Raw genomic sequence first — 24,432 nt, 5'->3', positions numbered from 1 at the left:
TAATCAGGTCTTTTTCCAGGGACAACTCTATGAAGATTGATGGTAAAGTTACCTCGAACACGGCATGTAGTAATGACAGAAATAAATGCCCCATAATCTGGTTATCCAACAGCGGAGACATTAATTATCTTGCAAAAAATTAAATTCTTCTTAATATTCTACCCTTAGTTTTAGGCAAGAGAACAAAAGAAAGTTTTCATTGTTCACAGCCTACCAACAATGGGAGAAACTGAGATAACCTACCCACATATAAAGAAGAAAATTTGGCAAACTGAATCTAGTCAAAACATATTAATGTTTAGATTAAAGAAGAATAGCTAAATATAGGACATAAAAAAAGAGTTAAAACGCATGACTTTCTTCTTTTTGTTACCAGAGTTTTCCTTAGCAATATGTAGATAGGGAATGGTATTATACTTTAAAACAGAAAGAAGATCCAAAGACAGCGTTTTCTCTTTTACTTATATTACTACAGCTTTTCTTACGACTTTGTTGACGAAAATTAGGAAAGAAAGAAAGAAAAAGCATACCCTGAGATGGTTGAGATCAAAGGGGTAGGTTTGGGATGCCCATAAAACATTTGTAGGTTACTCTAAACAAATAGTAATCACCAAAAAAGTTTACATACACTAGACTCTAACATTTAAACTGAACTACAGAAAAAAAGAAAAAAAAAATAGAATACTCGGCATATGTGCAACCAAGAACACCTTAAATTTGGATCTACTCTTTCTTTAAATGGACTATCGCTGGACGACCTTGCAGAGATAAACAGTACCGATGTGGTTTCAAGTGGGCCTGAGCACTTTCGTACAAGAAGTCGGAGATGGGGAGCATGTCACTAAAAATCACAACTCTCGTGCCCCGTTTGTCCAACATTCTTGTCCTATAAATTTCAATCCTATTTGAGAAAAAAAGTAAATAAAAAATGTCAAATTTTCAGCTGAAGGGCTAGTGACAGAGTTGATTTTAGAGGAGCTGCGAGACCTCTTTGTGTCTGCAATCATGCATACTAAATATCTTATATTAGTCAGCTTTAAAAAAGGTATATCGTACCCACGTTACTCCTATAAAGCTGACAGGGAGATCAGTGGGGTGTGTCTTACAAGCCCAGGTCCATTTTGCATCTCAAATCTTATATGTTAAAAATTGAAATGTTCTAATATACACAATAGGTTTAGTAGGTTTTTCTGTAAAAAAAAACTAGAGATTAGAGGGGCAACGGTATTGGAGGGGTCGCACACGCTTTGGTCGCCAATCACAGAGATTGAAAATCCTTCGATGATTCCGGTTTAAATGGGTTGCAGCATACCTACCTCTGCGCTGAAAAAAAAGTAGTCAGCAGGAGAGATAAAATGGCACGGAAGAGCCTCTAGCCCATCAGTTCTCCAATCATAATTCTTGCCTGAATCTGGTTCATACATGTCTGCCTCTCTTCTGACAAATTGTTGGAGAGATGCACGGGGGTGTTGCAGGGGCCACATACCACTTTATGCCTCCCGTTATAGATCGAACATCATTTCATAATTCTGCTCCAAACCGGGTACAACCTGCCCGACTTTCTGCGAGTTCTGAGTTCTTTATTTTAGAAAAAAGCTGGTATTGAGAGGAGGGAAGAAAGAAGCCACGAGGTACCCTTTGCGTCTTCTATAATACTAATTTAAAATCTTTGTTTGATTCTGGTTTAGACAAGATGTCACTTGCCCAGATTTTTAATGAAAGAGCTCGCATCAGGAAGGAAGGTTTGGCTTAGACTCAAAGAATGAAAATGCTTGGATGGTCTCGGTTCGAACAATGTGCAATAATCCTACCTTTCTGCTAAAAAATTAGAAGTGGGAGGAGCAAAAAGAAGGGGGGAAGAGTAGGGGCTTCGGGTCTCCAGTCACAAACGGCCATTTTTATACTAAAAACTTAGGAAATTGTGAAGTCTTTCCACGAGAAGAAAAATTGCCTGCGACTAGAATTAAGACTGAATTAAGCATTTGAGAACTTTTTGGGGTCAAAGTAAATGACTAGTGCAGACTAAAAAAGAGGCGCAGTGTACACCGCTCCTCATTTCCCTTCTTCCCACCCTTGAACCATACCTGATTATCAGGGGCATCACTAGCCTTTTTTTGGGGGGGGGACGTCCAAAATGGGCCGACGAATTCAGGTAGGCACCGATGATAACTTATATTTTTTACTTCGTTTTTGATGTATTAAAATAATATTTATTAGGTTCAGGTTCTTTTTAATAATAAGTTACAAAATGTCGAGCGCCCGGCTGAGAAGACAAATTCGTAATGCACTGGTTAAAAAAAAACTTCTTTAAATAAATACAACATCCATACTTCACTACATGCAATTTATAAGTGTAATTAAACATATTCTCCCGTCAATTGTTCGGTCAACAACACCACCCGTTGACACGTCCAGCAAAATAAACATAAAAATAAATAAAGGATACCAAGAACAATGGAGAATGCCCAGGTCCAGCATCATCAAAAACCAGATATAATGGGAACAAACTTAACATCCCAAAGGCGACCCCCACCAACCAACAACAATTCACTTACCACAAACAAATTTCAATAAATCAACATAAATTTAAGTTGCGTTAAGTTAATTAGTTGCAGAAAATTGCCATATATTATAGGGAAAGCTCAGGTATAAGAGCAAAATCAAGACAATGAAAATAAGCTATACTTTAAGGCTGCGCGGCTTTTCAACTTTCAATTTCCTACTAGTAGATTGAGGTCAATTTTTTCCAGAAGGTCTTTTTCATGAGATGGTCAAGTCGATCGTGTCCCATAGTTGACCTCAATCAGTTCTCTTTTTTCCTACAGAGAACAACTCGGAAAACTCAAAGATGCTTCCAGCGCTTTTGCAAATCTCTGCAAAAAGAACGGTAATGTTCCCTCTGTGGTCTGGGTATCCGAGGTATCGAATATTTCTTCCTAACTTCTTCGAAGTGTGAGCTTGTGTTCCCTCGAAGCGCCCACTCACGTTACTGGCAAATTCCTCGCACCCAAATGCCAGTTTTTCTTCATTGATACGAGCCTTCCACAAAACTCGAAGAATTTCTTCTGCATTATCGACTCCTTTCTTTGATCAAGAATCTACAATGACGAGTAAACGCTCTTTAGCGGCTCCCTCTCTATCAATGTCCCGTACACCTACAGCTAACCACTCTTCCTTGCTGACAGCGGGTGTTTCGTCTGCAAAGATGTCAAATATGTCAAAGAAGTCAGATTCATCAGCTTCTGCTACGATCTTTTGAACTGACTCGATTCCAACCACCATAATTGATTCATTTAGGCTACTACCCGAAAAATAGCTGCTAACATTCGACTTGTTCTGGTTTTTCATCCCATTTCAATGTTGTGTGGCACCCTTGCTTCGCATTTTGTGCCAGTTTTTAGTTCCTTTCATAAATGAAGAATTATTGTTTCTGTATTCACGGCCTGATAAAGTTGGAAACAACGAACAGGCAAATCAGTAGGCTAAACCTTTTTTGACACTATACTCTAGGCGCTGGTACTCATTGCACCAATTTCTAACAAGCCGTAACTGGTTTTTGGAGCTCTGGGATTGGATTTCCTTTTTTTTAAAATTTTTTTTTAGCTGGAATGGTCCTAGTTTGATAAGCTTCAGCTTTTCTGAGTCTGAGTTTTTCTCTCTTGACCCCAGGATTGCGCTTGGCTCTTACGATTCCAGCTGGCTGTAAACTTTCTGCTTCAGATTCTGCTCCTTCTATTCTTGACACTTTCTAAGAAATGAATTTCTCTGACTGACTAATAAGCCTAGTTCCATGTCCGCTGATTGACTGCCCTATGTCTAGCGTTTGTATTGCAGCGTCTAATTCGTCAATGACAGAATCCAACTTAACTTCAAATGTCAGGTTTTCTTGCTGCCTCAGCACAGTCAATAATGAAAGAAAGAAGAGCAAAGATATTGCTGATTCCTACCATTTCTTCTATCATTTTTTGAACAGCCAACTCCTTCCAATATTTTTTTCTTTCACCAGATTCCACATTGTCAGTCTTGACAGGATAAGCAGCTTTGATTTTTGCAGCCGCATTTTCTTCTATTTACACTCCAATATTAGTCAAGGATGGATCAGGACAAACCAAAAATGAAAAAGCTCAAACAAATTCAAATTTTTTTTAAGGCAACCTGGCCATAACCTATTAAACTTGAAAGGAAATTCAGAACTATATTTTTCTATGCTTCTTGCAGAGAATTTGGTATGGTTTAGCTTAGTTCCATTTTAAAGCATACCTCGAAAGAAAAGAGAGTAAGAACCTTAAAAGTAGAGAGCAAGCTCAAACGTGCAGAGATCTGCTGCATAGCAATACTGCAATTCTGTATCTATATATACGTATAATCTAATATCTCTAAAATTCACACGGCTCCAAAATCCCAATCCTATATGAAAGACCATTTACCAGGACTGTCCTTTAACTTACAAAAATAAAATTAAGTTAGGCAAAATACAAACATTTTGCATACTAAAATGACATGTTCACCACCCTTCAGGTAACTCTTCTTTTTAGCATATATTATTAAGAATTAAGAATATATTTTTTTTTCAATTATCCCTAATCCTATAACCGGTTCCTCATTTACCAATTATAAATTATTGAGTATTTCAATCAATTTTTTTAAAGTTCACTGCCCTTTAACAAACTGACACTCGTTGATCAAGTTTCCCCTTAAAGATAAAGGTATCGTGTACTTACAACTAGGCCATCTGCTGAAATTTTGTGGGAAACATATTTAGCAGTCTCAGAATACAAGACGCGAGGTGGCTGTGACTGCAAAGCACTAAAAAAAGAGGCACAACTGAAGACAGACTCTAAATTTCTGTTGTCTTAAATTACACTAAGATATCTTGCTGTTCAAGATAAAGTTCACTCTTATCAGTGCCTTCGAAAGTTTTCTTTGAGCTTCCTGGCCGTGACCATTTTGGAATATCGAACAGACTGTTCTTTTTCACAATCTTCGGCCTAATATTGACTTCGGTACCTTTTTTCAGTTTCTCACTATGATGTTTTAGAATGTGGGTAGCTCTACAATCAGAGTGAAATTCGCAATACCTGTCATCTTTTTTTCTTTCGAAACAAACTTCACACAAGCTTTACTCTAGTTCTGGATCCTTTCCTTTGTTCTGCAAACAATTTCATGTACTGATGATCTAAACAAATAAAATACTGTTCCAAGCGTCCTTTTAGGTTCAAATTCAGTAGCGCACTAATTCAAATTGCAATTCCTAGATCACTGAAAGGCTTGATTCCCTGCAAACTTTCCTCATTCTTGAAAAACCGGTTTGGTTTGAATTTATTTTGACGTCTGTATGTATTACAATATTTTTCTTTTGGAGTAGCAGTACAACCCAGGTTACTGGGCTTCCTGCCTTCTTTTTTTAGTTTTGTTGTTAAATAAATTCTTAAACTAAGTACAATGTCAGTAAGCAGCATAATTTTCGAATCTAGCATTAAAAACAGTTTCTTTTCCTTGCAGTTTTAATTCTTCATACCCTTGGTTATTTGATTGGTTATAGGGTTTTTGAGAATAAGAGAAAGAGGTCTAGTTCTAAAATAAGCTTAGTATAACCTCGCCATTCAATGGGCTCATGTATTAGCAAAATATGTCATCTGTTTTCGATATTTTGGAAAGAAACAGCAATATTTCCCAAGAGGTTTTTACTCAGTAGAGCCACTGGAATTTTCCCGGCGAATCGACACGTTGAAAAATATCAGGTTTTGCAAGGCTCCACCCGATAAGTCGTTTTCTAGGCAGCCAATTGGTTTCCGTCAACTTCGCACAGATGAGGAAGTCAATTTTGTCGTCTTCACACACGGAAGTCTTTTATGACATAGTAACAGACCAACAAAATATTAACTTTTTGTCAACTTCGCGCACATGGAGCGGTCAATTTCGTCATCTTTCCCAACGGAAATCTTTTATGACACAGTAATGGACCGACAAAATATTGAGTTTCCGTCAACTTGGCGCAGATGGAGCACTCAAGTTCGTCGTCTTGGCCCAACGGAAGTCTTTTATGACATAGTAATGGACCGACAAAATATTAAGTTTTTGTCAACTTTGCGCAGTTGGAGCAGTCAATTTCGTCGTCTTTGTCTAACGGAAGTCTTTTGTGACATAGTAATGGACCGACAAAATATTAAGCTTTTGTCGACTTCGTGCAGATGAAGCAGTGAATTTCGTAGTCCTACGTCCGACATAAGTCTTTAATGGCATTAGATTGGACAGACAAAATACCAAGTTTCTTAGGGCGCGGCTCAACAAGTGGTTTTCAAGGGAATAACTGGTTTCTGTCGACTTTGCACAGATTAAGCAGTAGAGTTTGTAGTTCTTTGCCCGACGGAAGTCTTATAACCTTACATTGGACCGACAGATTATCAAGTTTTCTAGGCTCGGCTAGTGGTTTTTTATGGGGCCAATAGGTTTCTGTCAACTTTGCGCATATGAAGTAGTAAGTTTCGTCAGAGTTCGTTCGACGAAAACCCTTGTAGAAGCTTCACCTTGCGCTGAAAGATATCGACTTTTGTCGGGCTTCGCCAGGAAAATTCCTTTGGCACCTCTGCTGATTAGAACTTCCTATATTTGTCAAATAATTTGTCGATTTTTGTGGTCCCTTTTTCGAATATCCTTTCCAGTAGCCCTAAGGTACGTCCCGGAATTCAAAGGACCAGATTTTGGACAAGTTACATGAAGAATACCATTTGACATTGTGTATTAGAGAAAGTAATTAGATTCCCAAAACAACTAACACCAAAGCTTCCCTTAATTTCTTCTTCAGCCGAATCCCTACACCTTCCCCAACGCATTAAGTTGTCACCATTGGAGATGACTCTTACTACCTTGGGCCAGATAGATATGTGGGAAAAGAGGGAAATGAAGAGTTTCTGATGATCCCCTGAGATCTTGCAAATTTACCAAATACCTCTTTAATTTCATACAAGGTTCATATAATTGACCATCTTTTGCTGTTTCGACCCTCTCCAAATAAATTCCCATGTTCGTACCTGACGCATTACGCAGATGTTTACAAGACAGATCAAAAAGTATCGTTAACTGATGATAGAGGAAGTTCAAGTTTGTCTCGGGAATCTCTTTAGTACTATCCAGTATAAACAATAATTAAATTATGAGAACCCAATAAAAACATCAGTTGTATTCACTCTTTGATATCCTGAAAAGTGAACTTAAAAATAAAAATATCAAATTTGTGTGCGTGTGGGGGGGGGGATGAGCTGGTCGCCAGGTCAGCCAGATAACTGAATCCCTCTACCTCGCGTGCACACATAACCAGGATTGCCAGTATCATGATCATCATCTTTGTAATTAGTCTTCGAAATTTTCTCAAGTTTTTGTCATCACTGACATTCTTACCATAATTTGAGATCACAAGTCCGCTTAAAAGTTACAATTGTTAACTGTGTGCTCAGTGTCAGTCTTCAGCAACATCATTTCAGATTTCGCCCCTGGTCTTTATTAACATATTAGATTGCAGCTACCGCTGCAGCCACGATCGTCACCTTTGTTCAACATAACTATGGCCAACCCCGATGTCATCTTTGTCTTCCTTCCTATCATCATCATCATCTCCATTATTAAGTAATTTCCTCAGCAATACCCCTAGAAAGCTTTTAACCACCTGTGCCCCTCTCTCCCAAAAGTTTCTCCAACAATTTCCCATAATGCATTTTCCTACTATCAGTAACTATGCACCGCAAACAGTAGACAGTGGCATACTCTGGGGGGATACGTGGGACCGGACACCTCTCAGAGAATCAAAAACCTCTTTTCCCACAAACAAACTTTAAAAACAGTCATTTTTACTTCAAGTTTAGCTTTCCCAAGACAATTTGATTCAAACACCTACCAGACTTTTCGTTTTCTCTTATGTTTAATACGCCAAAAATCTTTTTGTAGTTCTATCCCTTTCATCAACCTCCAGTAATTTTAAACAAGGGTATGCAACAACTACCTACCTCAGATATGGGCTTAGAATCACTATCTTCTCGATTTAAAATACTAGGGTCCGAGTCCCTCAATCTCTTGAATCGCTTCCGCTTTTCCTTGAATTTTTCCTTCAGATCCTTATTTTGTTGTTCGCGTACTACTTGCTTTACTTCTTGAAATGTCAGTGGGTCTGTTGCATAATTGTCGAGAATACTGGGAAGAGATGAAGATTTTTTGCCGGTTTTATAACTCTGAAATTTTCTCCCACTACAAGGAGGTTGTGATGTCTTCCTTATTGGTGAAGGAGGTACAAATGATTCCGCATCCAGTGTTATGTCAACACTCCGAATATCCGTTCTTCTTCCAAGAATAAAGTAGGTTTTCATTCCTAATTGGGGTGACAAAACAATTATTCTTAAGTCAAAAGCGAAACATTAACTTAACAGTTACAGTATACTAAAAAAGTTCTAGCGTGAAGCTTAAATAATTCTTGAAAAATAAAGCTAAACTTTTAGGTAAAGTTTTAATCTTAATTCACTGCAAAGTCTAGATGAGTATAAAGGCTGCAGAGTGATAGAAGGATGTATCTATTGAATTGAACAGGTAATTACAAACAATTAAAACAAAAAGCAATGAAGAGACTGAAAGAATAAAAACATTCTATACTCAGGATAATTACAAATAGGTAGAATTGTCGGTAAACACCAACAGTTTTTTTTTTCAGGAAAAAGGGTTGACCAAAACGCCTAAGATATACTGATAAAGCAAAATTATTAAGCTTTGCCAGTGGTCCTTTCGTCTTCGTTTTTTTCAGCCCTTTTTATATTTTCTCTCATTTTTTGGGGCCTTTTTTTCTTACATATTTGATACTTTTAACTTTTTTTCTGGGATTAAATATTAAATATGCTCAAGTCAATAACCATTTATTTATTTAAACAGGAATAAACAAAATAATTGCCGCTTAAAAATTTAACCAGCAATATATACACATAAAAAAAATAAATGAATTGAAAGGCAACAAAAATCCAAAATTTAACTTTCAATCAACTCAGAGGGAACGAAAGACAACGAAGTATTAGAAGATGTCCCGGGTGCCTACATGAAACAAAGATCATTATCGTTTTGTATGAAGATGTTAAATTCATTAATTGAAGAAAACCAGCTATTATACTCCTAAGACTAATCTAGCGTTCTTTGTCCACTGAGTGTAATTGCAAGAGGCGTTTGTAGTTTATAAAACCAATTACAGAGAATGGGAACCTGATAAACAGAGGAGCTTAAGTCTATATCTGAGAACACGAAAAAACAATCACCAACGCCATTTAGCTACTATCACTTATTGCAGCACCGAGCCACCAAAGCTTCACCTAGATGCGTACGCTCCTCCTCTGCCTAACCTATTCAAAGTTTCAATCTTCATCCGCTCCCTTGAGGTCTAAATTTCAGTTAAATCCGTTTTTATGACCTCTTCTACCACTTTGGGGATGCTTTTCATTTTACCCTTGATGGCAACCAAAAAAGCAGAATTGTCTGTAATTTATCGTCCTTATTTTCTAAAACGTGTTCTAGCCATCATAAGCATCAAATCATTTCAGCCCTAGAAAGTTAAATTGGATTTTCATATAGCTTATTTTTCGATGCTTGAACATTTATATAAATATCTAACATATCTTTCTTAAACTTTCAAAACTCCCATAACCATACATAAGGTGACTTTCAATATTCTAGCCTTAGTTTGAAGATTTAACTTCCAATTCTTCCAAACTTTTCCAAAACCGATAATATAATTTGCACCTCGATTATTCTGCTTTTCAATTCTTCCCTACATTCACCGTTTCTACTAATAATATTAATGAGGCAAATAAAGCTATCTACTTGCTCAATTTCACTATTACCTAAGATCACTCTCACTTATATGGGCTGCAGCAACAACTAGAAACCTAGCAAGAGACGATCACGTCCCATAGTAAAAAATAAAATAGCCCATAACTCCTAAAACTAGAGTCAGATCAAAAAAGAAGTACTCTATTAGAATTCCTAGTCTGAGCGATTCAGTATTTTCGTTGTAAGTTTTCAAACATGCTCTTGAACCCTCAAATACTTCCAAAATTTAGCAATTCTGTCAAAATGTTTATCAATTGATTTCCTCAAGCTTCTCTAGCTCCTAGCACTCTTACACACGGGTTGCATTTGCAAGAAGCACATTTAGCTTACAGGACCTATCAAAGAGAATAGGAACCTGATAAAACACGAGCTCAAGTTCGTCTTTGAGGAGAAAAAAAGAAGGAAAACACAAACACCGACGCTATTTAGCGCATCGAAGCAAAGAGCAAAGTCAGTTCTGAGAACATAATTAAATAAATAAATAATAAACTATAGTACAGGGTGACCCAAAAAGATTCGTACCCATATTTTATGCGATAAAAAATCCATTTTTTAACAAATATCCTTTCTGTTGCAGGACATGAAAGGTGAACCTTTGGATGATTGTTTGCAGCTATAGTTACCCCAAAAATGTCTTGGACCAATCAGCAGAAGATATTCTCCCTGGAGATCTATTTTGCGACAAAATCATATCAGAGTGTACAAATTCAGTTTCGAAAACTTTTCAATTGTCGCAACTTATTTTGCGACCTATTTTGGACGAATTTTTCCAAAATAGTTGTGGACTTATGTTCTAAAGCCACAGGGGGAACTTATTCAGGCTGGAAAAAGAGGAAAATATTGCTGCAGTGAGGGACTCAGTAGGATGCAACCCTAGGAAATCAGTGCATAGACGCAGCCAAGAACTCGGAATGACAAAGGAGTGCAAGGAATGCAAGGACAGAAGAAAAAATTGCTGCAGTAAGGGACTCAGTAGGACGCAGCCTTAGAAAATCAGTACGTAGACACAGCCAAGAGCTCGGAATGACAAGGGAGTCACTGTGGCGTGTTCTCACGTTTAATTGGACAGTGTAGTCCCTCACTACAGCAATGTTTTCTTCTTTCCTTGCACTCTCTTTCCTGCCTGAATAAGCTCCTCATGTGGCTTTAGAAATAAGTTCACTACCGTCTCATGCTCACTGAATTTCGTAACCCAAGCATAACAATCGTGATTTTGGTGGAAAGTTGCGACAATGGAAGTTTTCGAAACTGAATTTGTACACTCTGGTATGATTTTGTTGCAAAATAGATCTCCAGGGAGAAAATCTCCTGCTGATTGGTCCAAGACATTTTTGGGGTAGCTATAGCTGCAAACAATCATCCAAAGGTTCACCTTTCATGTCCTGCAACAGAAAGGATATTTGTTAAAAAATGGATTTTTTATCGCATAAAATATGGGTACGAATCTTTTTGGGTCACCCTGTATTTCTCTAGACTTTTGTAACACCTAATGGTTTTTACCCACAGGCTTCATTTGCAAGGGGCGGATTCAGTTCAAATGACCTACAGAAAGAGATTGAGATCGTGATAAGAAAATGATAAGATCTAAAATGTAAACTTAATTTAGATTCAAACTTAGATTCAGCCTATTTAAGACTTATTTTTCTAGCACTTCTAGGCTACAATTGTTACTTGGTAAGGTTTCGCTTGGTCCAAAGTTCATTTTGATTCATTTAACGAGCCATAATATGAATCGAATCTAAATAAAATTACCAAAAGCTAAACTACAGAATCTAAGAGAGAAAATACTAATCTATAATTCTGAATAAAAAAGAGCAGAAGCTAAAAAAAAAAAATGTTTTGGTCACACAAAAAGCAGCCATATGTAAATAAATGAGGCTTGCTCAACAGCAAAAAAATAATATAATATTGTTTTAGATTCCATAGATACTTTGATCACGGGTGCTTGATTAAAAATGCGTTTTTCGCACAATACATTGTATTGTGCATTCTTCTGCATGACTTTAGTGTGCATTCTTCTGCATGACTTTAGATCTGTCAACGTTCAATTGAAGTAGGAGTGGCATAACCCAAGGCAGGGGGTCTTCAAATTTAAGTAATGGATTGGGGAATGGGATAAATTTGTCTCAATGGCGCCAATTTACGAAAACAGAGAGTAGGGCCAGGATTTTTTCTGATTTTTTAAATGAAGATACAAACATTTTTTATAAATTCTTGGGAGAGGGAGTACTTGTATTTTTGTTCTCTTTTTTAACAAAACTACCAAAAAATATATTTTCACAACCTAGGGAGAAATTGCTCTCCTGAACCCACCACCCCCTCTCCCCCCCGATTGGCACTCCTGGTATGCCTTGCGATGGAAGAAATATTCTCTACACGCATTTCCGATAACAAAAATACCTGCTAAAGTTTCCCCTGGTTGAACGAAATAGTCTCCAGATAAGAAATGTAAAGTTTTCTCAGATATATGCACTTTTCCAGGTTTTCCAGTGGATTCCATTTTATTGGCAAGAGTTACATCATTGGACCACACATCGAACTTAAACCGCTTGGTACCAACAATGCCACACAGAACTGTTCCAGTGTGAACACCAACTCTCATATTAATGGTTTCATTACGATCTTTGTCAAATTGTTTAACAGCCTGAAACCATAAATCACAATTATTCTGTGTTTTACTGCTTTAAACTAAGTTGATTTTCTAGACAATAGAAACGGGACACGAATTTGTTGAAATCCATTTTTTTTTTTTTTTTTTTAGATCTCCCATCAGTTGTTTTTTTTTAGGGGAAAAGGAAAAGTAGGCTACAGTACTAAGAATGTAAACAACTAAAAAAAAAATCTAAAAAAAACAAGTGGGCAACAAAATTAAGAATACAACAAAAAAGAACCCAGCTGTAAACTGACATCGAAATTACAAATTGTTTTGATAATTCAAATATAAAAGGAGGGAAAAAACATTTTTTTTTTATATTCTCTATTGCTTTTATTTATGATAAAAAATTGATTTAACATAAAAAAGTTTGTGCTTATCAAGTTGGTGAGCCAAACCAATTTTCACAAAAACAAATTATTTTACCCTGTTTCTGTTTCTTGAATATAGAATGAAACAAAATCTAAATTTTCAAATTTTAGTGGAAGTGGAGATTGAGAAGAAATTAACATGATCTTAAATTAAACGAAAATTGAACACAATGTAAGCACTTGGCATGACTGTGAGACTGCGTTGATCACTAATCCATAACGCCATAGACCTGTACCAGCACAACGGATTGAAATCTGATTGACAATACAGATCCCAGGGCTCAATCCCAATTACCAAAGGGACGATTCGGGGAAATAAATTCCCACGAAACATTTATGGACGCTGGGTAAGACGTTCCTTTCTGGTCTAGAAACAACAATAATAATCCGAAGGGTCACAAAAACAGGCACAAGGTCTTCCAATTTGCCCTTTAAGCCATGTACATCCCTTCAGGAGAATTTTAAAACGGCTTGACATAATTGATAACATACAACCACCAAGTATGCTAAGTTGTGGCATAACTTAAGTATAGAGATGCTGTGATAACCCATAGTCTGTAAGTTCAACCTATCTTGGTCAAAAATATGAATAAGTTTTGATACCCACAATGATAACCCGTTTTCTTATGCTCTTTCTTAAATTAAGAAGGGGAAGTTATTTTTTTAAGAAGTGGAGATACAAATATTGTATCTACGAAAAGGGATTGCATTGTAGTCATAATACCGCATACTCGTTTAAATTGGGAACTATCACCATCATGTTCAAAAAAAATTCTTTTTAAAATGATCTTTCAATGCAGCAATGCAAATATTGTTTCTATGAATAAAAAAAGACTACGTTGGTGTTACAATAATACCCAAACCTTCAAATTGTAAAGTGTTGGTATTATGCTCTCAGTACCACTTCCTTAAACTTAAAATAAATCTTACCTGGATCATTCCAAGGCCCATTTCAACACAAGCATGTGCGTGATCTTCTCTTGGCTCTGGGCATCCAGAGACGCAGTAGTAGCAGTCACCTAGAAGGGCAATTTTCTCACAGCCAGTTCTCACACACAGCAGATCAAACCTTCCAAATAAATCATTCAAAAGTCCAACTACTTGATCAGCTGTTTTATTAGAGCTCATGCTTGTGAAACCGACTATATCAGCAAATAAAATACTAGTGTTATCAATTTTGTTCATATTAAATGGACGAAATATCGCTTTGATATCATGTGAAGAGCGATGACCAGACTTGACATGCCGCTTTACTGGCTTTTCATCTTCATCACATTCATGGCCTTCGTTCATAAGCCAATCAGCCACTTTTGGAGGCATAATGGAATGAATCATTTTCTCTTTGATTTGTTTCTCAAGCTCAAGTTCACGTCAAACCATCAAAAGTTGACCAACTTTCATAAAAGTTCCTCGCATTCTCACTTGAGTCATAACTAAGATATGACCACCAATAGTATGCACACACATGTGAACTAACACTCGTGACACCAAAGTCAATGAATCCTCACTTGGATTAAAACTATATGCCAACAATTCAAAAAAGGTGGAGTAGCATACACCTATAATGGCACAGAGATACAGAGGCAAGGGGAAGACTGTGTAGACCAGCAGCAGAGTTTCAATACAGAGGGCAAATTGGCCAATCTCTGACATATCTGGTCTGTTTTGATCTGTCTCAAAATAATAGCTTAAATGCACACTCAATGTTACAATACAAAGAACTATAGCTACAAAAGATGAAACGGAAAGGTAATGATGTTCATAGTAGCTTGTTGTGGTTACCACAAGGATGGTAACGACTAAAAATAGCAGAAGAAGACTAAGAACAACGTATGCTGGCCAAAACGACGTCGCAGCAGCCGCAAAATAAAGACACCAAGTTAAGGAGGCTAGAAATATATAAAGCAATGCATATTGGAACCTTAATCGAACTTGGGGGAAGGTACTTCTAATAAACTGTCCTTCTAGTATCTCAGAATCAAATTTAGGATCCCACCAAGAATTTGAAGACCTTTCAAAGAATATTGGACAACACGACCATCTCCTTTGCTTTCTGGCCGCTTCATAAAAACCTGACATCACCTTTGCTTCCTTCCATGTTTCTGTTAGCTGCTTATTGTCCATATCTCCTGAAAAGTATGAGCTAAATAAGATTGCATGAGCTAAATAAGTATTTAAAAAAATTATATTATCAGTAGATTGACAAAATATAGATATTAGCATAGAACATTAACCCAAGAGTTACACCAAGGTCCAACATATCCCCCTCCAAAAAGGAATTAGTCTCTCATCTCACTTATTTTAGACTAAATATGAATAATGGTGCTGCAGGGTGATGCCTCCCTACTTATTGCAGAAATATATTTCTGAGATTTATTTTAAAGCTTCATTTAAGTGAAGTTATTTGATTATATTGCATATAATTATACACAATGATGTGTAAATGCTCATTAGCTATTATGAAGGGGGGGGGGGGTGGATAATTTTGAAGGCGGGTTGGAGATAGGGGTGGTACAGATGCCTAAAAAATTGGAATTTAGTGCCCAAATACCTTAATTCTCATTGACCCTTCAGTTAAATATTGAATGAGTTCTAGAAAAGTGGCGGTGGTGGATGGGGAGGGAGAAGGGGTAGAAATTGATATGTAATCTTTCTTGATTTCCAGCAATACTTCTAATCTGAGCCTTTATTGCTGTTCCTGGGGGGGGGGGGAGTTTGATAGCGCTATTCTTATTGGAAAAATCTTCTTGTTTGTCACAGAAAATATCATATTTATTAGTCAGCCAGCACAGAGATGGAAAAGACAAAACGGGACAACTTTAGCCTTACCAGGTAATTTTCATATTTCTTTAGGGGAGGGGATCCTATCAGGAGCTTTGTTTTCATACGTTTTAAATGGTAATATTTATCTTTTCCTATTTAAGTATAGTGTAATTTAAACATACATATACAATGTGGTTAAACATATGTATAAATGCAATGAAGCATCAGAGATTCCTACTGCAGAGGTCACAATGACTTAAGCCATAATTTCAGGTGAAGTATGCTATGTAACATCAAACCAGTCACCAGTTAATGCACAACTTTATGGGATGGGGAAACAAAACACTAATTTCGAAAACCTTAGATGGTTATCCGTTTCAGTGCCCCTACAATGTTCCAGTGACTGGCTAGTACTGGAGAAAGAGAAAAAGAACACATGTTTGGGAATAAAAACCTTTTTGGTATTTTCCAAGAATTTGTTTTGTAATTGATTTTATGTATGAAATTTGATGTTTGGAAGGATATTGTGTCTCAGATTTTATTTTAAATCCACTGTTATTTTAAATCCTGACCGAATCTGGTGAGTTTGGGGGGGGGGGAGGGAAGTCCTAGATACATGATTGACATAAGAAGAACGGATCCGCTCTCTTTGGGGTAGTTGGGGGGGGGGGGGTTAATTCTGAAAAATTAGAAAAATTGAGGTATTCTTAACTTACGAACGGGTGATTGGATCTGACTGAAATTTGATATTCAGTAGGATATCGTGTTTCAAAGCTCTTATTTTAAATCCTGACCGGATCTGGTGACATTGGGGGGGGCTAAAATAATGGAAAATGCTTAGATTGGAGGGATCGGGATGAAACTTGGTGGAAAAATAAGCAGAAGTCTTTGATACGTGATTGACATAATTGGAACGGATTCGCTCTATTGTGGGGAGGGAGGGTTAACTCTGAAAAATTAGAAAAAATGACATATTTTTAACTTATGAAGGAGTGATTGGATCTTCATGAAACTTCATATTTAGAAGGACCTCGTAACTCAGATCGCTTATTTTAAACCTCAACCAGATCCAGCGTCACTGGAGAGGGCAGTTGGGGGGGGGGGGACCGGAAACCTTAGAAAATACTTAAAGCGGTGATATCAGGATGAAACTGGATGGGAAGAATAAAAACCTGTCTAAGACACGTGACTGACATAATCGGAGTGGATCTGCTGTCTTTGGTGGAGTTGGAGGGGGGGGGGGGTAATTTTGAAAATTGAGATATTTGTAACTTACAAACGGGTGAACAGATCTTAATGAAACTTGATACTTAGAAGGATCTTGTGCTTTAAAACTCTAATTTTAAATTCAGACCAGATCCTGTGACATTGGGGGGAGTTGGAGGGGGAAACCGGAGGGGGAAACGTGAAAATTGGGGTGTTTTTCTCTTATGAATAGGTGATCAGATCTCAATGAAACTTGATATATATAGAAGGATCTTATGTCTCAGACGCTCGATTTTTAACTCGAATTGGATCTGGGGACATAGGAGTTTGGAGGAGGGAAACAAAAATCTTTGAAAACGCTTAGAGCAGAGAGATCAGGGTGAAACATGATGGGAAGAATAAGCACAAGTTCTAGATACGTGATTGATATAATTTGAATGGATCCGTTCTCTTTGCAGGAGCTGGGGGGTGTTAATTTGGAAAAATTAGAAAAAACTGAGGTATTTTTGACTTAAGAATGGGAGACCAGATTGTAATAAAATTTGATATTTAGAAGGAATTCATGTCTCTGAGCTCTTATTTCAAATCCCAACCAGATCTGTTGACATTGGCGGGAGTTGGAGGGGGAAATCTTGGAAAACGCTTGGAGTGGAGGAATCAGGAGAAAGCTTGGTGGATAGAATAAGCAAATGTCCTTGATATTGATTGACATAACCGTACTGATTCGCTCTCTTTGGAGGTGTTAGGGGGAAGGGTTCAGTGATTTGGCAAGTTTGGTGCTTCTGGACATACTAGGACAATGAAAATTGGTAGGCGTGTCAGGGAGCTGCACAAATTGACTTGATAAAGTCGCTTTCCCCGATTCAACCATCTGGGGGGCTAAAGGGAGAGGAAAAATTAGGTATTTATAACTTATGAGTGGGTGATTGGATCTTAATGAATTTTGATATTTAGAAGGACATTGTGACTCAGAGGTCTTATTTTAAATCCTGACAGGCATTAAGCCTCTGATTTTCCTTTTAGATCAATCTATTGATTCTTAGAATTTTGTTAGAGCTCATACCATATGAGCTGTTGGCTCTTAGCTCTTCTTGCCTTGTCACAAGTGCCATATGAGCTCTAAGCTCTTGCTTTTTTTGTCTTAGTATTTTTTTTCTCCAAAACAGTCTTGACAAAAGAGTCAAAGGCTAGACTACACTGCAGAAAACTTTTTTTTTATATAAAGCCATGTTTCCATTTAGTATTTTATGGACAAGATTCCAAATGAATCAGCTCATTCAATTCCAAGTTTTCATCTTCTGTACAAAAAAAGCTTCCTTGCCTTTTTCTAATGTCTGTTCTAACCAATATGGCAAAAACTTGCATGATAGCTGTCTGAAGTTCCAACATTACGGCCATGTTTCAAAGCTCATTGGGAATATTGCATTTTAAATACCTGTACTTATTCTCCACACCAAAAGAACCAAGTATCATCAAAATTTTGTGCTCTATTTTAAGTATACAAGAATTGTAAATGCTGTAAGCCAACTGTTACAAAAACTGATATGTTTTTTGTTAAACTCAAAACTGCAGTGCACGATTTTCGCAATAACATTCTGCAGCATAGTGCTTTGTTATTACATTGTTTCCTTTAAAGGAGGAATGAAAGTCAAATGGTAAACCATATGAGGTTGAGGGCGTCTTACTATCTTGAAAAGCAATTAAGCAAATAAAGCTACTGGGACTGATTTCAGAATTTTAAATATAGTAGGAAATGTGTTGTCCAGTAATTATCTCAATAAAATGGCATTGAGATTAAGATTAGTTACTAATGTTCTTAAATATAAGGATAATAGCATTACTATCATATCTTTAGAAAATTATTATTGATTTTTTGGGTAAAGTTGATAGTTGGCACAGGGTTTTCTACCTAAATAATTTCAATTAAAAATGTGCAATTTAATATGGATAGCAATATGGAAGTTGTGTGAATTTCCACTTTTTATCAACATTTTACTTTGAAAAAAATGATGCCATTCTACTGATTCAAACTGAGAATTCAGAGACCCATCTATATCAGCTCGATAAAAAAATAAAACACATTATTATTTGCCTTCATTTATTAACAATTTAACAAAAATCTACTCTTTGTAAATGATTCCTCCTACCTTTGAAGGAGTATTTTGACTCATATACTTAGATTTAAGTATATACTTATACAAGCCTTTATTGAAATTCTTAAGAGATTGGCCTTTATTTTAATATTTTAGAATGAACAGAGGAGGTGATACATCATACAACGCGGAGTTTTAATCAAACAGTTTGTGGTAACAAACTGTAGTAAGGAGCAACCTGGCTCAATAGTAACCAAAGCTCTAAAAAATGGAATTTTGATACCAATAGCTACATCAAAAGAATGGCATTTTAATGCTGATTTTAAATATATAAGTTTCATCAAGTTTAGTCTTACCCATCAAAAGTTACAAGCCTGAGAAAATTTGGGTTATTCTAGAAAATAGGGGGAAACACCCCCTAAAAGTAATAGAATCTTAACGAAAATCACAACATCAGATTCAGCATATCAGAGAACCCTATTGTAGAAGTTTCAAGCTCCTATTTTTTTTTATTTTGGAATTTTGTATTTTTTGCCAGAAGGCAAGGCAGATTATGGATGCGTGTTTAATTTTTTTTTTCTCCCAGGGGTGCTTGTATCGACCCAGTTGTCCTATAATGTTGCGAGAGGGCTCATTCTAACGGAAATGAAAAGTTCTAGTACCCTTTTTTAGTAACCAAGAAATTATGGGAGTACCCCTCCCATGCTAATTATTTTTCCAAAGTCAACGGATCAAAATTCTGAGATAGCCATTTTATTCAGGGTAGTCGAAAAACCTTATAACTATGTCTTTGGGGACGACTTACTCCCCCACAGTCCCCAGGGGAGGGGCTACAATTTACAAACTTTGACCAGTACCTACATATAGTAATAGTTATTAGGAAGTGTACAGGTGTTTTCAGGAGGATTTTTTGGTTGGGGGAGGGGTTGAGAAGAGGGGGATATGCTGGGGGAACTTTCCATCAAGGAATTTGTCATGGTGGAAGAAAATTTCCATGAAGGGAGCACAGGATTTACTAGCATTATAAAAACAAACAATGAAAAAATAAATATGAAAAAGTTGTTTTCTGCTGGAAGTAAGGAGCAGCATTAAAACTTAAAACGAACAGAGATTATTAACCATATGAGGGGCTCACCTCCTCCTTATACCTCACTCTTTATGCTAAAGTATTTTTAGTAATTTCAACTATTTATTCTACAGCTTTTGTGATTCAGGGGTCATTCTTAATGAATTAGGACAATATTTAAGCTTTAGTGTAAAGAGTGAGGTACTGACGAGGGGGCGAACCCCCTCATATATGTAATAAAAACATGAGAATACAAAAGTTCTTTATGTAAGCTAATTTATAAGTTACATATATCTTTCACTAGTAAAAAGATTTGTAAAAAATTAAAAGTTCTAGTTGTCTTTTTAATTAACCAAAAAATTGGAGGGCAACTAGGCTTCCTGCCCTGTGCTTTTTTCTCAAAACTATTCAATCAAAATTATGAGAAAGCCATTTAGCCAAAAAAAAAATACGCATATTTTGTTTTAATTATTCCTCTGCAGAGAGCCAAAAATTTAACATTCATTGATTCAAAAACGTTCAGAAATTAAATAAAAAAAAAAAAAGTTTTTTTTAACTGAAAGTAAGGAGTGACATTAAAACTTAAAATGAACAGAAATTGCTCCATATATGAAATGGGTTGTCCCCTTTGCAATCCCTTGCTCTTTACACTAAAGTTTGACTCTTTGCCACAATTCTACTTTTTAAAACAATTAAAAGCTTTAATGCAAAGAGCAAGGGATTGCAAAGGGGACAACCTATTTCATATACAGAGTAATTTCTGTTTGTTTTAAGTTTTAATGTTGCTCCTTACTTTCAGTTAAAAAAAACTTTTTTTTATTTATTTAGATGAAAATAGGCAGTAAAGTGGCCACCATTTGCTCACCAAAATCCAAAACTTAAACTGATAATTTTTGCAGTTTTTATACATATACAAATCCCCTAAAAAACAACAATGTTGTAAAAACCATGCTGCTTTGCAGAAAAGTGAACTCAAAATCAACAGCCAATAAAAGTAATGATATCAATTTATCTGCCTCAGTGCAATAGCAAGACTTGAAAACAAATTTTTGACTGTAAAAAGAAGTGAATATTTTGCTTTTCAACCCTGTTGAGACAACACAATCCTGAAATATCATTTTGACAGCCTAAAGAAGTTAGGATTTTAAATTTTGCCTCCTTGTTATTATGAAATGAAGATTTGTGCCTCATAGTTGGCTTTTGTGGTAATATGGACATATTCCCTTGAATGATGTAAATTTAATTAAATACTTTTTGGTGGTATGCATCATTGGTAAAATCTAAAAGAGACTACAGAGAGTAACTGAAACCTTGTTTCAAACTTGTTTGCAAAACAGTCTTGATAATTAAAAACTTATTGGAAAACTCAACTATCAAAACCAATTACAAAAACAAAGAAATTTTGTTTTCACCCAAACCAGAGCAAGTGGTCCCAACCACAAATCCACCACTACATAGGGGGTGAGGTGCCTGTACCCCTACCCCTGGATCTGCCATTGTACTGGTAAAACAGTAGTTTATAAGTGGCCTAACAGAATAAGAAGACAGCATAGTGAGATTTGTTCTGAATTTTTTTTTATTCAACTTAATCTTGACAAATCAAATGTTTGTAAATTATTCAATTTTTACAAAATGTGTTTATAATGAAATAACTAGTTTGAAACAAATGCTATAACCCGTTTTTAAATCCAAGAAATAAAGAATTAAATTATTATTTTCAAGGGTCCTAAATGTTGGCAAAATTCTACTTTAGTGACTTTTGGCTACCTTGGAAAGGGGTTAGGTTAGGAAAATGAAACTTTTAGGGATGGGTCTATAGGCTAAAGTATGTCCTGGGAAGGTATTTTAAAGTTCCCACCTCCACTCCTTCTTCCTCTAGAGGGCCCTGAAATTCACCTAAATGACAGGTCTATACCTATTGAAATTTTAACAAAACAACATTTTACCTTAATTTTCAGTTACTAGTTGCTTTTTCTCTGCCTTTAGTTCTGAAGATACAATTCCTGTTATTGAGTTGAATTTTGAGCCATATCACTGTTTTTTTTCATAATTTAGGAAATGTATTTGCATATCTTTAAAACCTTGTAAAATGGAATTGAGCAAATTTATGAAGCTTAAAACAATTTTGTTGTACTTCAAATAGGCAGAAGATCTATTTTGCAAGGTTTCACTTTTATAACATACATATTTTTAAAGGTCAGGGCCCTCTACAGGGAGAAGGAGTGGAGGTAGTTACTTCAAAATACCTTCCTGGAACATACTTTAGTCTGTAGACCCATCCCTGAAAGTTTCATTTTCCTAACATAAACCCTTTCCGAGATAGCAAGAAATCAATTAACTAGAATTTTTTACTGAGACTTTGTATCCAACATGAGTTTTATGCCGATACCACACCAGACTTCAGAATTTTCCAGAGTTCCTAATTTTAGATCCCATCCTAAATTTTGGTGAAAATTAAGTGGCTTCTTCTTTGATAAACATAGTCGGTAAATACACACCATCTTCTAAAATATTTTTGACATTTTTGGCTGAGAAAAAATCTCATTGGTTGCAATCATCGCCATCTTTTAAGATTTTTATTTACATTCGCCGCCATTTTGTTAGGTTCTAAAATCTTGGAGTTTATTTGATGATGGAAATTACACTAATATGAGCTAATAAAAGTGATTTTTGTGTAGTAAGTTGTTTTTGAACTTTATTCTATATAATATTGTATTCATTTTAGGAGGTTTGGACATCTCTCAAATGTCATTATTTTTTTTGATAATCCTTGCTCTTTGGTTTGGTTTTGTAATTTATTTTAACTAATTACTAATGTTCAGACACGTTTTTGAGATAAAGCTGGGTTCTGTTCATTTAGATTCTGTATATAAGATCTCTTTTCTGCAAAATAGTTCACGAAACTTTGGATAGAGTATGTGAGAAGGTTGGGTATGACAAGCAGCATCAGCCTCTCAGCACAGCACTCTATCATGTAGTTGGGATCAGTTTGAAACTGAGTGGGATGGACAGTCCCACTCATGTTTCCATGACTTGTGATCCCATTCCTTGTCAAGTCTGGTCAAAGGACATGGCAGTGGGTGTAATCACTATCTCAGCCTAAAGACTTTTGTTGACAACATCCTGAGAGAAAAATGTTGTCACATTTGGGTATTAATAAGATGTTTAGACAGCTTATGTGATATGCCTCTTGTATACAGTTGCCTTGAGTGTTTGTATAGAGAGGATTATTTGGTTGTGCATTATACTTGTAGACCAGCATCATGTCACCTTAGTGGTGTCTGAAAACATGTTTTAGAAGCTATAGGTACTCTAGTCTTTTATTGTTGTAAGGGAGATCATGTAGACCAACTATGCATTTTTCAACATGCCTCTAAACTCTCAATTAGGCTAGTATCATTCTTTGAAGAAAGAGAGATAGGATGTGTATCAAAACAGGTCTGAGTTTAGCCTTGTTGTGCCTGAGAAACACGTTATGGTGCATTTACAGAGGCCACAGCTATAATTATACTCATGCTTCATAATTATAACATGGTGAAAATGCAGGGATGACCCTTCAGTGTCATCTCTGCTATAGGTTGTAAACTGGTGCTACTACTTTACAAACAAGTAATCAGGCAGATGTGGTTTTAGGATTAAAGTCCCTAAGCAACCTAGGTAAAGAACCTAAGATTTCTAGATAGGTTCTCAGACTTGTAACTGAGTCTTCTCTAAAAAAAAAATCAGACTATTGAATATCAGATCTAAGTTTCACATTGGGAAACAATACTTTAGGTACTTGAGGCTAGAACTGATAAAAATTTGGTAGATATGGAGGAGTTGTATAAGGAACCCTATGTAGCTGTATAAGGGACCCTCAACCTTGAAAGAACTTATAATGACTAAAGTCACAAATTTTCTATTTTAGCATAGCATTGACTTGTTTTTCACACCAAATGTTGGATTTTACATAAGCTCTGAATAACTGTAGTTCATGCACCCTTTGAGATACCAAAAAGAGATGGGCTGAATATAATGTTATTTATTTATTAATTTTAAACATAAATAGAATAAACTGTAGGCTTGTCTCATTCAAAGTTGATGCCACCACACAACAGCAGCTTTGGAGAGAGTATACAAGATGGTTGGGAATGATTAACACTGTTTATTCTTAATTACCTTAAATCACACCTGCTAGCAATATGGACAAATCCAGTATACACCAGTCAGTGAAATAGGACTATAGGACATATGCTGCACCCCATTGTTTGAGCCATTTGTTTGTTTGAAATTAAATCACATTTGTTTGTTTGAGCCATTGTTTGAAGTTTAATCATACAGTTCTTGTTTTTAAACAAAAATGGAATATGTTATAGGCTTATCTCATTTTCAAATACAATAAAAAATACACCAACAAAACCATAAATGCAACAGTCTGACTGTTGC

The 24,432-nt window shown here is 36.1% G+C and overlaps 2 protein-coding genes across 4 annotated transcripts in view; one reads left to right on the top strand and one right to left on the bottom strand.

The window, feature by feature from the left end:
• LOC136031826 (adenylate cyclase type 9-like) overlaps window positions 1-22,470 on the bottom strand; it is a 39,718-nt gene extending 17,248 nt beyond the window's left edge. Inside the window, 4 exon segments of the mRNA XM_065711652.1 lie at window positions 8,001-8,359; window positions 12,256-12,499; window positions 13,810-15,008; window positions 22,397-22,470. Of these exon segments, the coding sequence (XP_065567724.1) occupies window positions 8,001-8,359; window positions 12,256-12,499; window positions 13,810-15,003 (1,797 nt within the window). The 5' untranslated portion in view covers window positions 15,004-15,008; window positions 22,397-22,470.
• Window positions 22,471-22,587: 117 nt separating this feature from the next.
• LOC136031825 (histone lysine acetyltransferase CREBBP-like) overlaps window positions 22,588-24,432 on the top strand; it is a 61,393-nt gene continuing 59,548 nt past the window's right edge. For 2 of the 3 annotated variants that reach the window (XM_065711650.1, XM_065711649.1), the window contains exon 1: window positions 22,588-22,684. The gene's annotated coding sequence lies outside the window, so the exon portion shown is untranslated. The remainder of the gene's footprint in view (window positions 22,685-24,432) is intronic. The other variant, XM_065711651.1, reaches the window with a different exon arrangement.

The sequence above is a fragment of the Artemia franciscana genome, chromosome 10 (genome assembly GCF_032884065.1).
Source record: "Artemia franciscana chromosome 10, ASM3288406v1, whole genome shotgun sequence".
NCBI classification, from domain to species: Eukaryota; Metazoa; Arthropoda; class Branchiopoda; order Anostraca; family Artemiidae; genus Artemia; species Artemia franciscana.
Note: the sequence above shows the minus strand (reverse complement) of the source record. Positions and strands in the feature narration are given on the sequence as shown.